Source organism: Leucoraja erinacea, chromosome 8, assembly GCF_028641065.1.
Source record: "Leucoraja erinacea ecotype New England chromosome 8, Leri_hhj_1, whole genome shotgun sequence".
NCBI lineage: Eukaryota > Metazoa > Chordata > Chondrichthyes > Rajiformes > Rajidae > Leucoraja > Leucoraja erinaceus.
In genome coordinates this window covers 16,232,735-16,248,063 of record NC_073384.1, presented here as the reverse complement: position 1 = coordinate 16,248,063, position 15,329 = coordinate 16,232,735, and the positions used below count along the sequence as shown (strand labels likewise).

The window sequence follows — 15,329 nt, the reverse complement described above, 5'->3', positions numbered from 1 at the left end:
CACCCATGTTTAATTTTATCCTGATTACCTACCAGCAAACTGAACCAGGAACAAGTCTGAAGAAGGGTTTCGGCCCGAAATGTTGCCTATTTCCTTCGCTCCATAGATGCTGCTGCACCCGCTGAGTTTCTCCAGCACTTTGGTCTACCATCGATTTTCCAGCATCTTCAGCTCCTTCTTAAACACAAGGGGGTAAATATTCTCACAATATTTAAGAAGTATCTGGATGAGGACTTGAATCACAAGGGATAGCAGACTTTGGAACAAATGCTGGTAAATAGGATTAGTATTTGATGGTTGGCACAGAGATGGTGCAGAGGGCAATTTCTGTACTGTGTCTCCATGACTGAGCTCTCAGAAATCTCGCTCCTTCCATCTGTTCACTCTCTTCTCCCTATCCTAACCTCTGGTTCCTTCATCATCATTTCAAATGCTGCTCCCGGTGGGGGAGAGAGAGAGAAGGGGGGAGAGAGAGAGTGTGCTGAGAGGGGGTGAGATGAGGGGAGCAGGGAGGGTGGAGAGAAGGGGGTAGGGGGGTGTGGAGGGGAGGGGGGTTTAGGGGGAGGGACGGTGAGGGAGGGGATGGATGGGAGAAAAAGAGGTGAGAGAGAGGGGGGGGGGAGAGAGGAGAGGAGGGGAGAGGAGAGGGGGGGGAGGGGGGGGGGGAGGGAGAGGAGAGAAGGGGGAGTTGGGAGGGGGGAGTGGTGGAGGGGGGGGGAGTGGAGAGGGGGGGGGAGTGGAGAGGGGGGGGGGAGAGGATTGGGGGGGAGAGAGGAGGGGGAGAGGGAGGGGAGAGGAGGGAGAGGGAGAGGAGAGGAGCGGGAGGGGGAGAGGAGAGGGGGGAGAGGAGGGGGAGGGAGGAGGGGGTGGGAGGGGGGGGGGGAGGAGAGGGGAGGAGGGAGGGGGGGAGGGGAGGAGAGGGGGGGGGGGGAGAGGGGAGGGGAGAGAGGAGAGGGGGGAGAGGAGAGGGGGGGAGAGGATGGGGGGGAGGGGAGGGGGGGGGGGGGGGAGAGAGGGGAGGGGGAGAGGGGGAGGGGGGGGGGGGAGGGAAGGGAGGGGAGGGGAGGGGGAGAGAGGAGGAGAGGGGGAGAGAGGAGAGAGAGAGGGCGGGGTGGAGAGAGGAGAGGCAGAGGAGGAGAGGAGGGGGAGAGAGGAGGAGAGAGAGAGGGAGAGGGGGGGAGAGGAGGGGGGGGGGGAGGAGGAGGGGGGGGAGAGGATGGGGGGGGAGAGGAGGGGGGAGAGGAGTGGGGGGGGGGAGAGGGGTGAGAGAGGAGAGGGGGGGGGAGAGGAGAGGGGGGAGAGAGGAGAGGGGAGGGGGGAGAGAGGAGAGAGGGGGGGGAGGGGGAGGGAGGGGGGAGAGAGGAGCGAGGGGGGGAGAGAGAGGGGGGGAGAGAGAGAGAGAGAGAGAGAGAGGGGGGGGGGGAGAGGAGGAGGGGTGAGAGAGAGAGGGGGGGGAGAGAGAAAGAGAGAGGGATAGGAAGGGAGAGAGGGGGGGAGAGAGAGTGCCTTTTAAATCAACCCAAACAAATATTTGCAGGCAGTGCTTTTTTACTTCAAACTAACTATATTTTCATTTTCAAACCAAATTAAGGGTACTCACAGTGCTGTAGACATTTGTTCAGTGTCATTCAGAGCTCAGAGTGACAGAGACTAATTGACAGAGCTCCAGCTTGCAGACTTATTGAGGCACACCACTTCCTGGTTTTATAGTCCCTTACCCTGCCTCCAGCGGGGGCAGCAGAGAGAATGGGGAATTTTGTAATAACATTAATATCTCTGTCATATTTATTCGACGGGAAAAATCTTCGACACACATACGGCGGAGGAGGGCTCTGAGCAAGGTGGCCAAAAATGACGGCCGTAGGTGGCGGCGTTCTCTCAGAAATCGCAGCACAGATCGCCAAAACCGGTCAAGAACAGTTTTAGTAATATAGATAGATAGATAAGAGGGGGTAGGACCAGAAAAATTTTCGAACTTCTTCTTACCCCTTTTGAACATGAACGATATTGTTTGTATTATCTGAGTTACTTATTTGTTTGTTTTCCTTTGTGTTTTATTTTCTTTTTTTTATTGCTTACAAGTTTATTTGTTTTTGTATTTTTTAACATGTTCAATAAATAATTAAAAAAAAAAAAAAAAAAAAATCTTCCTTCCATCACTGTCTTCCACAACCATCTTTCAATCTTTCATTTTCTTCCATCTGCTCACTCTCACCTTCATCTTTCAACCTCATCCCATAGTTCAGGTTTAGTCTTTGATCTCCATTCCAACTTTGCTCTATTTCCCCAATGGGTGGAAGGTGATGAGGGGCTCTGCCGGGATACAGTCTGAAGGGCTGCAGCCATCTTTTGTAACTTACAATGATGTTTAAAGTTCAGTTAATTAGTAAATTATTGTTACCTTGCCTCACTCCATTGTGGTTACTGTTCCTGGCAATACATAGCAATTGGCGACAAGGATGGGAGTCAATTTGGTCCAGAAGGCCTTTGTCAGGATATCGCACACATACATGATGGACGTGGTATCAAAAATGGGCTTAGGGGAGAGAATCACAAACTAGATCCAACTGCTCTACACTATTATCTGTAGTGCAATCCAAATCAATAGTTGTGAAATGGATAGCTTCCCCATTAGAGCTGGAGTCAGGGAAGATTGCCCACTCGTCCATGTCTTGGCTGTTTGCTGCATAGAACACTTTGTTGAATCCATCAGGAGGGATGAGAGTATAAATGGGGTCCCAAACAGTAGGGGCACTTAGATCAATACCTCCCTATACATTCATGATGTTCGAATCCACGGTTGGTCTGCAGATTGATCAGTATCAGGATCAATTTGAGTTAGCATCAGAAGCTAGCGTCAACCACAGGAAGAGCAAGGTCATGTTCATCGGCAATTCGGGTAGATGCACAGAGTCTCTGCCCAGAGTAGGGGAATCGAGGACCAGAGGACGTATGTTCATGGTGAAGGAGAAAAGATTTAATAGGAATCCGAGTGGTAACTTTTTCGCACAAAGGGAGGTTGGTGTATGGAACAAGCTGCCAGAGGAGGTAGTTGAGACTGGGACTATCCCATCGTTTAAGAAACAGTTAGACAGGTACATGGATAGGACAAGTTTGGAGGGATATGGACCAAGTGCAGGCAAGTGGGACTAGTGTAGCTGGGACATTGTTGGCCGGTGTGGGCAAGCAGGGCTGAAGGACCTGTTTCCACACTGTATCACTATGACTAACTGGCCCGACTGATCTTCTATCCCATTCATCATTGGGTCTGGCTACCTGAAAGTGCTGGGATCTAGTTTGGAGGTGCCGAGGTGTGCAATAAGAATTGGCTAGAGCTGATAGCCAAGGTCAAGTAAAAATTGGGTCTGTGCAAGCAACGCTCTCTCGATAATTGTGAAAAATTTGGTCATCAGGTGTGCTGTACTTTCGGGGCTACTATACTTGGATTAGGTGTGGCCAACCCCGCTCTTCTGCCCCTACATATTCCAGTTCATTTGGGATCAATGATGGAGCAGATCCAATGGGTCACGATGCATAAGTCGGCAGACAATAAGGGCAAAATTGTGCTCAACGTCCCCGTCAACTTGATGGACACCTTCATGTCTGACTGCATCAGGCTGTGTGTAGAGCCAAATCACATGGCCACTATGTAATTACCTATCCCCAGTGTTGTGAAGGATGGGCCAGTGAGCTGGACATTGCTGCACGACCTGTCCTTTGTGGAAAATTTATTGCAGACCAAATCCTTTGACTACAATTCTATCAGCAGTGGTCAGCACGGAACATCCTGCAGGCACTGCAGGACAACATCTCGATGGATTCTGCAGTGGTTTCCAGAGTTGACTGCCAGTTTGCCTGGTGAAATGCCTCATCACTTGACTCACCAACAAGCACTAATACCTCGTTTGGCTTCTCACTTGCCTCCCAATCAGATCCTTTGTGTACTGTCAGAATCAAACTCCAAATGCGCACCTCATCACCAAGTGTGGATTTGCAAAGAGAGTCTGGAATGATGCAAGGGTCCTTGTCACGGTTCATCCCAAACAGCTCCTTAACAGAGGATTCTTTGATTTACGCGCTGTTCCCTGGGACAGATTCAGAGACGGACATCAAGTGCCACTGGGAAATCATCAACTCAGTGACAGATGCTCTTTGGTCTGCCCGAAACTGGTTGGCTTCCCAGAACAGCGAGATGTCTTTTTGGGGACATTGCAGACTGGCCCATTCCAGACCTCAGGAGTTCATGCTGAAAGACGCAATGAAGCTTGGTGTAGCCAATGTCAAGGCTCTGTGAGGGAGGACCACAGTTTAGACGCTGAGAAAGTCTGAAGAGTTTTTGCAGTTTTTGTTTTGGATATGTATTTTTTATTCTGAATAACGTTTATTTTTGGAAACAAAAATCTTCTATCTCTGAACACTTCTTCCTACTATCTATACACACTCTCCCCTCCCTCTCCCTCGCGTTCTATCTCTGATCCCTCCCTCTTTCCTGAATCACTGCTACCTACGGATCTTTGCTGCCTACCTCCCTCTTTCTTTCTATTGTACTCCCTCCCATCCTCCCAAGTGTATACTACGCGGCTCCCGAGGAAACTGGGAGTGTCAGTGTTCGCCGTCGGGACTTGTCTCCCCGCCCGCTTGAGCTCGGCAGCCGGAGCATCATGAGCCGCTGAGGTCTCCCACCGCCTGTCCCTTGCCCACCCCACCATGCCCGGAGCACCGGTGCTGGCCGGCCGGCTCCTGGCGCTCGGCGTATGGCTGCGGATCGCGGCGGCGGTGACAGGACCAGGGACGCTGATCCTCGACCAGTTCCGTCAGCAGCTTCACGAAGCCTGGCAGCCCGAGGCGTCGGGCACCTGCGACGCGGCCTTCAGCCTGATGCAGGACTACATCATCCGCACCCGAGACTCGCTGAATGCCGGCGCCGCCTTCTTGCGCGCCCCGGCCGGGGTCAGCAGCCCGGAGCAATGTTTGCGAGCTTGCTGCGGCCTGCCCGGCTGCACGACGGCCGTGGTCGAGCGAGCCGCCGCAGGAGGAGGCGGAGTGTCGGGCTGGGACCGGGATCAAAATCCCAGGCCCAAGAGCTCGGTCGCCCTCAGCTGCTACCTGTTCAATTGCACCTACCGGGGCCGCGACGTCTGCCGCTTCTCTCCGCACCGGGGCTACAGCAGCTTCTCTCGGCAGCTCAACGGCAGCCGATCCTCGGAACCTCGTCGCCATGGTAACCGTAAGGCCCGCGCGCCGCAGCCGTTAACGGTTCTCGTCCGGATTAGTTAACTGTTTAAGAAGGAACTGCAGATGCTGGAAAATCGAAGGTACACAAAAACGCTGGAGAAACTCAGTGGGTGCAGCAGCATCTATGCACAGATACACAGATGCTGCTGCACCCGCTGAGTTTCTCCAGCGTTTTTGTGTACCTTTGGTTAACTGTATCCTTGATAAGGATTGTAAAATAGTTATTTAATATTTGGTATTCGAAAATATTTGTATTTGGTGTTGGTATTGTAAATATTATTTTTGTAAATAATTGGTTAAAGTTATTTTGGGGGTTAAAAAAAGACAGGTCTCGTCCAAAGGCGCTCAGTCAGTGTCACTGAAGGGATGCTGGAGGGCAGTGAAGCACAAATTTGAACTTGGGCATTGAGGTCAGCGAAGAGACAGAGGGGAGGGAGGGAAGGGAATTGGATCAGGATGGGTGACTGTGCCCAGTGTCATTGAAGGGATGCTAGAGGGCAGTGAAGCACAGTCTTGGGCATTGAGGTCGGTGATGAGACAGAGGGGAGGGAGGGAAGGGACTTGGATCAGGATGGGTGACTGTTCCTTGTGGTGGGTGACCAAGGTGACTCACATGTGGCTGATGTTGGAGAAGGGTCGATCCCTCAGAGGGTGATAGGACTGGAACAGCTATGGGGGGACAAGGCCTGCAGAGGGTTTTAAAACAGATGGGAAATGTGTTTTGTTTTTAATTAAATCATTGATTATAACGTGCTTGCGGGTGGTGGTTGAACCAGCTGCATGGTCTGTTTGCTTGCTGCAGTTTTAATTTGTTTTCAGTTACTGCAAGTTGGCTGATGAAAACCACTTTAGGACAGTCATGTTAAGAGAGAATGGCAAATGGCTGAGATAGGGTACAAATAAAATCTGAAAATGTTGGAAACATGCAGTGATTAGACAGAATTTGTGGAAGGAGTTGCCCTTTCAAATATCAGAATTGGAGTAAAGTCAAGCTACAAAATAACCCTAATTCAAATAGTTAATCTGGGTGACAGTGCAGACATATGGACTGATTCAAGAGTGTCACAGCTGTGATTCGGATCCACCATGTGTGGGAAAATCAAAATAAAAATGCAGATGCTTGTAATGTCATAGTCATACAGCATGGAAACACCCCTTCAGCACAACTTGTCCATACCAAACAAGGTGCCCCGTCTAAGTTGGTCCCCTTTTCCTAAACTTATCTCATATTCCTTCAAGCTTTTCCTATCCACGTACCTGGCCAAATGTATTTTAAATGGTGTTATTTACCTGCTTCAACTACATCCTCTAGCAGTTCATTCTGTATACTGACACCCTACATGTGGAAAATGTTGCCCCTCAGGTTGCTATTAAATCTTTTCCCCTCGCAACTTACACCTAAGCCCTATAGTTATTGATTCCCCTATGCTGGGAAAAAGACTCTCTACATCCATCCTTTCCTCCTCATTATTTTATACACTTTATAATATCACCCCGTAGCCTCAATAAAAATAAACTGGGAGCAAAATGGAGGGAAAAAATCTAAGGGTCTCAATTGCTAGAGATAGGATATCAGGAAAATTTAATGGGACTACTGTTTCCTTGAATCTGGTAGCCTTCATACGAGGATGTTAAATGTAGTGGCTGCAGAGATAATAACACAATGGTTGTGATCTTTCAAAATTACCAAGAACTCAAAATGCCCCTGCATATCATGACTCTGATTATTTAATGACAATAAAGGAAGGAAACAGAAAGCAGAAATCTATATTGGGGGAAAATACTGAAATTCATTATGGAAAAGAAACAGAACAACTTTATAACTATCCTTAATCATTTTTGGCAACTGTACAATCAAGCAGTCAACAATTTTGAAGGGAGATCATGTTTGACAAATTTATTTGGGTTCTTCAAGGACATAACAAGAAGAGTGAATGAAAAGAAGCCAGCAGATGAAATGTATTTGGATTTTCAGAAGGCTCTTGATAAAATGTGATGTAAAAGCTTACAATAGAAGGTGGGAGGTCATTGCTTTGGTGAAATAGTGTCAGGAAGATTAAAACAGATTTAAGATAAATATTTTTTAGATTGTCAAGCCATGACTAGTGAAAACTGCTGGGATCAGTTCTAGGGCACAACTAATTACAATCTATATTAATGGCTTTGATGAAAGGGCTGAGTGCATTGTAGCCATATTTATTGACAGTGCAAACATATTTAAAAAAAACAAACACATTTTAATGAGTTTGCAAAAGGATGTTAAGTTATCAGATTTTATTTAGATGGTGGATGGAGTATGATGCGAGGAAATTTAATTATTTTACTTTAGTAGGAATAGAAAAGCAGGTTATCATTTTAAGTGGAGGGAGAATATTAAACATACTATCCAGAGGCATCTGTTTATCCTCATACCTGAAATACTGGGTGCTAGCAGGCAGATATAACAAGTAAATAATAAGCTACATGAAGTGATGGCCATTATTTTGAAGGAGTTTAGAGTGTAAAAGTAGGGACATCTTGTGATCATCGCAGAGCAATTCAAATCTTGAAAACAGTCAAATTTTAATCTGGCACATGCAGGACTTGGTAGTGTTGACTGACATATTTTCTGAACATGAGATACTGTTTATATTTATTCCCAAGCAAATGTTGAATTAGTTTTTTATGATGTCACACAGTATGATTATATATTCATCATTAAACCTGGTCAGTTTCATTGGAGTGCAGGAACCACAGCCCTTGAGAGTCTTGCGAGAGTGCAGGAAATGTTTGCTGATGAACCAGATACTGAACTTTTGCGATGTCCAAATTATCAGAGTTTTAATACTCCTTTAAAAGCAATGAGATAAGCAAGATTTGTTTAGCAATATAGGTTCAGAAATAAATATGTGCATGGCCAAATGCACCCGTGAGACTCCTAGAACTCATATATTCTTTAAAATTGTCATAAGGTCATGTAATAGGAGCAGAACGGCCATTCCCAATACTCTGCCATTCAAGCATGGCTGATCTATCTCTCCCTCTCTCCTGCCCCATTCTCCTGCCTGCTCGCCATAACCCCTGACACCCGTACTAATCAATAATCTATCTATCTCTGCCTTAAAACTATCCATTGATATGTGATACACCCATTCAAAATGTTGCCATGTTTTATTTAAAGAGCTTTTTAAAAAAAAAGTCACCTCCCATTGCTTTGGTGTCGTTCAGTTCTTCACCAGTGTCAACCTAGATTATGTTTGGCTCTCTGAATGTGACGGATTCTGACGTGGGATTGAAAATGTTTCAAATTGTGGCTGATCCCTCTGATTTCAGTCTTTTGCAGTTCACCCCATTTTTAGGCATGTTTGGTGCAACCCTCATCCGATGCACTAACCTATTCTTTAATTGGCAAGATGATTTCTTTACTTTGCTCTTTGTCTCTAGGGAATGATGAAGCCCCTCACAGTGATGCAGGTCAAGATGTAAACGTGTTTCTTCCCACTGACTGGGTCCTGCTGGACGGAAGAGGCAGTACCGACGATCGTGGGATTGTCCGTTATGAATGGACCTTATTGAAAGGTGATCCATTGGTCAACATGAAGGTATTTTATTCTTGAAGAAACAATTCACTATATTTCCCCCATCCATCTCTGCTGCATTCCCTCCATGAATCTTTCAGACACGAGATTTAAGTAATTGAAATCTGCAAGTTCGTGTTGAGAACGTTTCCTTGGAATAGCAATAATATAGACTTTGGAATAACACATTAAATCTCTGTAAGGTATATAGTTGAGAAAGTATTGTGAGAAACCCAGAAGTTCCTGGTGTCCTGCAGCCTTTGATAGAGTATTTTTATATCCTAACCTCATTATTTGTTGGGAATACTGCAGGAGGTCTTGATGGTGATGGTGTCATTTGCTGCAAAGAGGGATTGAGACAATTCTAAATTGGACACAGATATGGCTTTGCAAATATGTGTACTTCAAATCCTCAATGTTGGTTTTCACTTTAACACTCTATAATATATTAAATTGTAATGTATGTTAAGTAAGCCATTACTGGAACAGTAGATACATAGAATTCTAAAAGTATTATTGCATATGTACTATATGCAATTAAACTCCAGCATGCTCCATCGCAATGTTGACCAATAAACATTTTCCCTTTCTCTAAATAAATATCTTTGACTGGCATGCCCCAATTGAAAGACTCAAGCTAAGATAGAACACATTAATGACTGAAACTCAATACTGGCCAATGATAGTTGATCATTTGCACATACATTTGCTTTGTGTCTCAAGTGATTTTATTGTAACATCCAGAATCTCACCTGATCATATCCAGCTCTCCAGTTCTTCTTATACCAAACAACCTCCGTTTTTTCACCTTGTTGACTTTTCCACAATCACGTTTAGGTTTCAATGAAGCCTTATCAGGTAATTTGACCCTGCTCCAGTGTTCGGGAAGGGTATCAAGTAAAGAATGCATCATATATGTGATTGAAATTCCAGCTTTTCCACTTGTCCAATATGTATCCTATTCATCACTGCACTGGTCGATGCTCTTCTCAGCATTATTTTCTAACTTCTCCCTCTGAGGTTCAATCATTATCATCCTGGTTTCATGGACTAGCTCTTGGCTGGACACATACCTCTGTTAGCGATACTATATGAATATAAAAGCTGCTGTTATTTTTTACTTAATGCGGAGTATAAATCCCAGCAGCGTACTATTTTCAAAAAGTCCTTGAACAGTTCTTCATGGCTGTCCTCTGAGCAGTTAGTGATTACAAAACTATTGGGCAAATATTTTGCTAACTTCAGTTGAACTGTTTAATCATTACGTAAAACAAATGCCCTCTGTGGTGTGATTATCAGAACAAAATCTGAAGTGCATACTTGGAAAACACATGTAGTTTCACAAAAGTGAGAGTATTAACAGAAAGCTTAACAAAGAATTTTAAAGGAAAAACCCATGCATCATGAGATGTAAAGTGAAGTAGACTTGTCTGTTTTACCTGTCTGCCAAATCTGGCAATAGTTGGCTCAGTGAGTGGCTCCCTCAACTGAGTAAGAAAGTCAAAGTCCCAATTCATTCACCCTAAAAAGAAATTCTAGAGTGAGATGCTTGTACTCAAGGAGTGTTGTAAGGTCAGGCTGCTATCTTTTAGATTTTGCCATGAAATCAAGGTACCTTTTCCTTTTTCAGATGAACATTAACGATCCAATGGCACTGTTTAGAAGCAGACAGGTTGATTCTTCTGTGTTCCCACTAATATTGTCCCTTTAGATTAGGAGCCAAAAAATTACAAATGCCATTCTCAATGCTTTGTCTTTTCACCTACTTGCATTACATTAGTTCTGGTGATAATGCTGGAGTTGCAGTTAAAATTCCTTCCATGGCATCATTAATTTGAGTCCCTTCTTTCATTTAGAACCATGTCACTTAAAACTACTACCTTCAATCATCATCCACGACACCTCAGCCACCAATTCAAATGTTACTTCCTTACTGGACCAGGGCTGCAAGTACATGGGAACATCATCACCTCCAAATCCCATACCATCCCAACTTACACAAACATTGTTGGACATCCTGGCACAAAGAGGAGGAATGCAAGAAAAAAATATACAGTTCATGGCAAGACACTTATCAACATTGATGTACAGAGGGATCTTGAGGTCTAAGTCCTTAGCTCTTTGAAAATTGATTGAGTGGTACAAAATATGTATGGTATTTTTCAGCAACCCTTCCAGATGAGCAAGAGGTTCACCCGCAACTCCTCTAACCTCATCTGCATTTGGTGCTCCCATGGTTGCCTCCTTTACATGAAACAAAACTAAACAGCTGATGTGACTGTTTCATCGGCCTTGCACTTGGCCACCAAGACCTGCTGGATCTTCTGGTCGCTAACCATTTTAACTCCCTTCCCATTCTCATAGTGACTTTTCCATCCTGGGCCACATTCATTGCCAGAGTATTCCGCTTGGGTAGCTTACAGCACAATGGTATGTACATTGAATTCTCCAATTTTAGGTAACTAACCAACAACACTCCTCTTCCCTGTGCTAAATATGCACTGATTTCTCCCACCATCCTGTTCACCCTTTCCCCTTCCTCTGTCCCCTTCCACTTGTACCCCTTCATCTGGCTTCACATTTCACACCACTTATCTCACAGTCCTTTGTCTTCTTTTCATCTCTGGCTTTTGTCCACCTATCTGCCAATCAAATTGCCCTCACTGGTGTCTACCTATCAAATGCCTGGCTTTGTCCCACCCCTACTTCTCTTATGGCTTTCGCTCCCCTACTACAATCGGAAACATCTCCCCTACTAACCGGAAACATCACCTATCCATGTCAAAATCACCTATCCATGTCCGCCAGAAATGCTACCTGACCTGCTTATTTTTACTCCAGTATTTTGTGTTTTTGTTATAACCAATAACTGCAGTTCCTTTTGTCTACTGGAACTTTAGTATTTTGAGATCTGTTGATACTCTGGCATCCTTCCATTATTTCCAGGGTTTAGTCAGGAGGTATGGATCCCGCCTGGGTGAGTGCAACTCCAACGATATTCAGGAAACTAGATACATATTGAAAAGAAGCAGCCTGCTTAATTAGCAGACTGTTCACCTCAAATATTCATAGCCACGTGGTACCATCTAAAAATGCACTTATGCCACTTGCCAAAGTTTATTTTGCAGGATCTTCCAAACTGAGACCTCCACCAGATAGAAGTACGTTCACAGTACCACCTTTACATTTTCTTGCCACTAGCCATCTTGATTTGGAAATAGATTGCTTCCTTCATATTTCCTAGGCCTAGGATTTCCTCCTTAACTGCATTGTGAGAATCTTTCAGAAGAACCTAACTGTTCAAGAAATGGACTCATAAACAACCTCTTCAGCAATTAAGGATGGATAATGAATGTTAACCTTTTCAATCACGTTCATTCCGAAGAATGAGTTAACAGAAAAAATATGCTGTTCACAATTAACTTTTAATCACTCTTGCAAGCAGCTAATTAAGAGCTCAGTATATTTCTTGGGCTTTAAACACAGTAATTTACTGAAAAAAATGCTTATAAAATATACCATTGTATAGAAACAGTTGACAAACAACACTTAAAATATGTTAAAAAAACAACTGATTTGCCATTTAAAAAAAAGTATTAGTTCTAGAAATTATCCAGAATTTGGTGTCCGAGTGCACACTAATTCATTTTTCACCCTTATGCATGTTGGCTTACATTAACGATAGATAGATAGATAGATAGATAGATAGATAGATAGATAGATAGATAGATAGATAGATAGATAGATAGATAGATAGCCTTTTATTGTCAATCTGAACAAAATTGCAGCAGTCATACATATAATACAATACAATAAAACAACAATAAACACATATTAACATCCACCGCAGTGAGTCCACCCAGTATCTCTCCTCACTGTGATGGAGGCAAAAGTCTTAGGTCTGCAGTCTCTTCCCTCCTCTTCTCCCTCTGCGCTGGGGCGATACCCCCCCGGGCGATGTTAAAAACAGTCCTGCGGCTCAAACACCGCGGCCCGGGGTGGTTGAAGCTGCCGCCCACCAGTCCTGCAGAAGCAGCCGCTGGCCCGCGGCCGAACCCCGGACTCAGGCCACCACCGCCAGAACACCGTCCCAGCCACCCTCACGTGAGTACCGTACCGTCTTCAGCCTCTGGGCTGGGCCCCCCCGACTTGGGCGCCGAACCTCCCGATATTCAGGACTGGGCCGCCCCAACTTGGGCGACTGTTCGCTTCTCCCCCGGACCGGGCCGCCCCGACTAAAACGTCGCTTCTTCCCCGGTCTTCCAAACTGCCCAGATAAAAACTTGGGCGCCAGTAAACCTCCCTCGGGCTTGCGAGCGTCGATTGCCCTTCCTTCATATTTCCTAGGCCTCCGACGGGATTTCCTCCGTAACACCCTTGCTGGCCACCCTCACGGGAGCGTCCCAACCTCTTCCAGCCCTGACTCCGGACCACCTCTTCAGCGGGAACGAGCTCATGGGCGAGTCCTGACGGTGCTCGTGCCTCCGGAGCCTCGAGGTCGTCAGAAAAAATTAGGCTGTTCACAATGAGACGGAGGCAGAGCAAGCAGCTAAATAAGAGCTCAAAAATTTCGTATGGGCTTTAAAACACAGGCAAAGAGACTGAAAAAACCCCTTATAAAACCCCCCCCCCCCCCCAAAAAACACAAACTAAAACAAAAAACTAGATAACCAAAACAAAAATTTGCCATTTAAAAAAAAGTATTAGTTCTAGAAATTATCCAGAATTTGATGTCCGAGTGCACACAAATTCATTTTCACCCTTGTGCATGTTGGCTAGTAACACTTGATTTTAATGTTATTGTTTTCTGTTTGCACATTCCTCCATGGTTTCACCCCATCCTGTTCCTATAACATCTCCCACCACTATATCCTAGTATATCTCCTCTGCTCTAATCATTGCCTCCTCTTCCTCCCAAATGTAATCCCTTTGCTTTTGGCAGACTTTCATGGCCCTCAGCTCTGGAGATTGGTTTACCTCAACTAAACTTTGCACATGTGCTTTCTTAAGTGACTCATTGCTAATATTTAGTAGCTCCTATGAATTGTAGTGTCTTTGCTACATCAATGGTGTAATTGCAAGTGAACATCGTTGTTTTAAAATATTATTCATACGCCAAACAGCAATCTGCAGAATTTCCAGTCATAAAGTTTAAATATGAATGAGCCTAATGTTGATTTTAGATCCAATCATAGGTTTTAAGAATATGTCAAAAAGCGAATTGAAATTATTCACTCTATCGTATTGCACGAGATTAACAGCCCTATGTTTGTCTCAAATTTTTGGGGTGGGTCAGTCAATCTAAACAGAGAAACAATATAAATGAATAATCTAATTGATTGATGCCTGGAAGGAGGTGCTGGATAATGGATGGGGTTTGTTGGGATTCTGGGAGAATTTCCTGAGAAATCTTTCATAGGCAGGGAATCATTTTAATATCCTGGTTGACAGATCGTGATTATATGTTTTGATTCACTTTCAGTCTCCACAGCCTGGGATGTTGAAGTTGAGTGGTTTACGAGAAGGAATATATGTGATTCAATTGGCAGTCACTGACACCATCGGGCAAAAGAGTAACAACAACGTCACTGTGACTGTGATACCACCAAAGCAACAAACAACAGGTCAGTTGACAGATAAGTAAACACGGGCCTTATCCCTAGATGACACATCACTCCCTTGCCAATTGTTATTTTAATGTATAGGAGTAGGAGTAGACTCGCTTGTCAAACTTGATAATGTTCAGTAATTGATCTTTTACTTAAATTAACCCGTCTTTGCCATCCATTAAATCATTCTTTATCATTTATCTTGGCAATTCATTTAAACATGCAAACGAGTTTACGCCTTAAATGTATGTTACCAAGACATTGCAGACTGTTCTCTTGCTTTCATTCCTTGTAACCCTGGTATTATACCAGGGACTGTGCACTGCATCAGCTCCAGGGGTGTTCCGTCCCTCCCTGAAACTGAAGGCTGTACTCTGATAGGTCTAACCAGAGCTTTACCTTAACTGGAACAGCATATTGTTTTGTATTTTTGACAGTTGGCAGCATTTTATGAGACTTTACATTTATTTTGGCATGTTTTCAGTTACTTCTGGATAGCTTAATCTGGTATATGGAATTCACAAATAGAAACCAGCAGATTTTACAAACATGATATGAATGTTCTCGACAGCCAGACTGCTAGCAGCCCATCAGCAAGACATACTTCACACTCCCTCCTTGTGTAGGCTTGATATTGAATGTAATCTCTATATCTCCCCATGTAATGAGCATTTGGTCAGGCCTTCTCTCCAGACCCGAGTGTGTGGGGAGAGGCGTAGTGGAACAAAAATCCAAAACCATCCCTGGGATCTGTCTACACTCATGACCAGTTAGATGCCATGCTGGGACCAGAGAAGGAACTGTGAATATGAGAGGAGCTCCTGGTGTGATGGTGAAGATCCCTCATAATTCAACAGAAATGATATGTATTTGGCTTGTGATAGCTTTTGGGAATTTCTGGTAGTTATTTCATTGATTCTCATACTTC

At 44.7% G+C, this 15,329-nt stretch overlaps 2 protein-coding genes across 5 annotated transcripts in view; one reads left to right on the top strand and one right to left on the bottom strand.

Moving 5' to 3' along the window:
- The window catches only part of iyd (iodotyrosine deiodinase), a 42,709-nt gene extending 42,337 nt beyond the window's left edge, over window positions 1-372 (bottom strand). The window contains exon 1 of one of the 2 annotated variants that reach the window (XM_055639058.1): window positions 33-372. The gene's annotated coding sequence lies outside the window, so the exon portion shown is untranslated. The remainder of the gene's footprint in view (window positions 1-32) is intronic. The other variant, XM_055639057.1, reaches the window with a different exon arrangement.
- Window positions 373-4,493: 4,121 nt separating this feature from the next.
- The window catches only part of lrp11 (low density lipoprotein receptor-related protein 11), a 28,489-nt gene continuing 17,653 nt past the window's right edge, over window positions 4,494-15,329 (top strand). Inside the window, exons 1-3 of one of the 3 annotated variants that reach the window (XM_055639056.1) lie at window positions 4,494-5,227; window positions 8,659-8,816; window positions 14,275-14,416. In XM_055639056.1, the coding sequence (XP_055495031.1) occupies window positions 4,708-5,227; window positions 8,659-8,816; window positions 14,275-14,416 (820 nt within the window). In that variant the 5' untranslated portion in view covers window positions 4,494-4,707. The remainder of the gene's footprint in view (window positions 5,228-8,658; window positions 8,817-14,274; window positions 14,417-15,329) is intronic. The other 2 variants (XM_055639053.1, XM_055639055.1) reach the window with 2 other exon arrangements.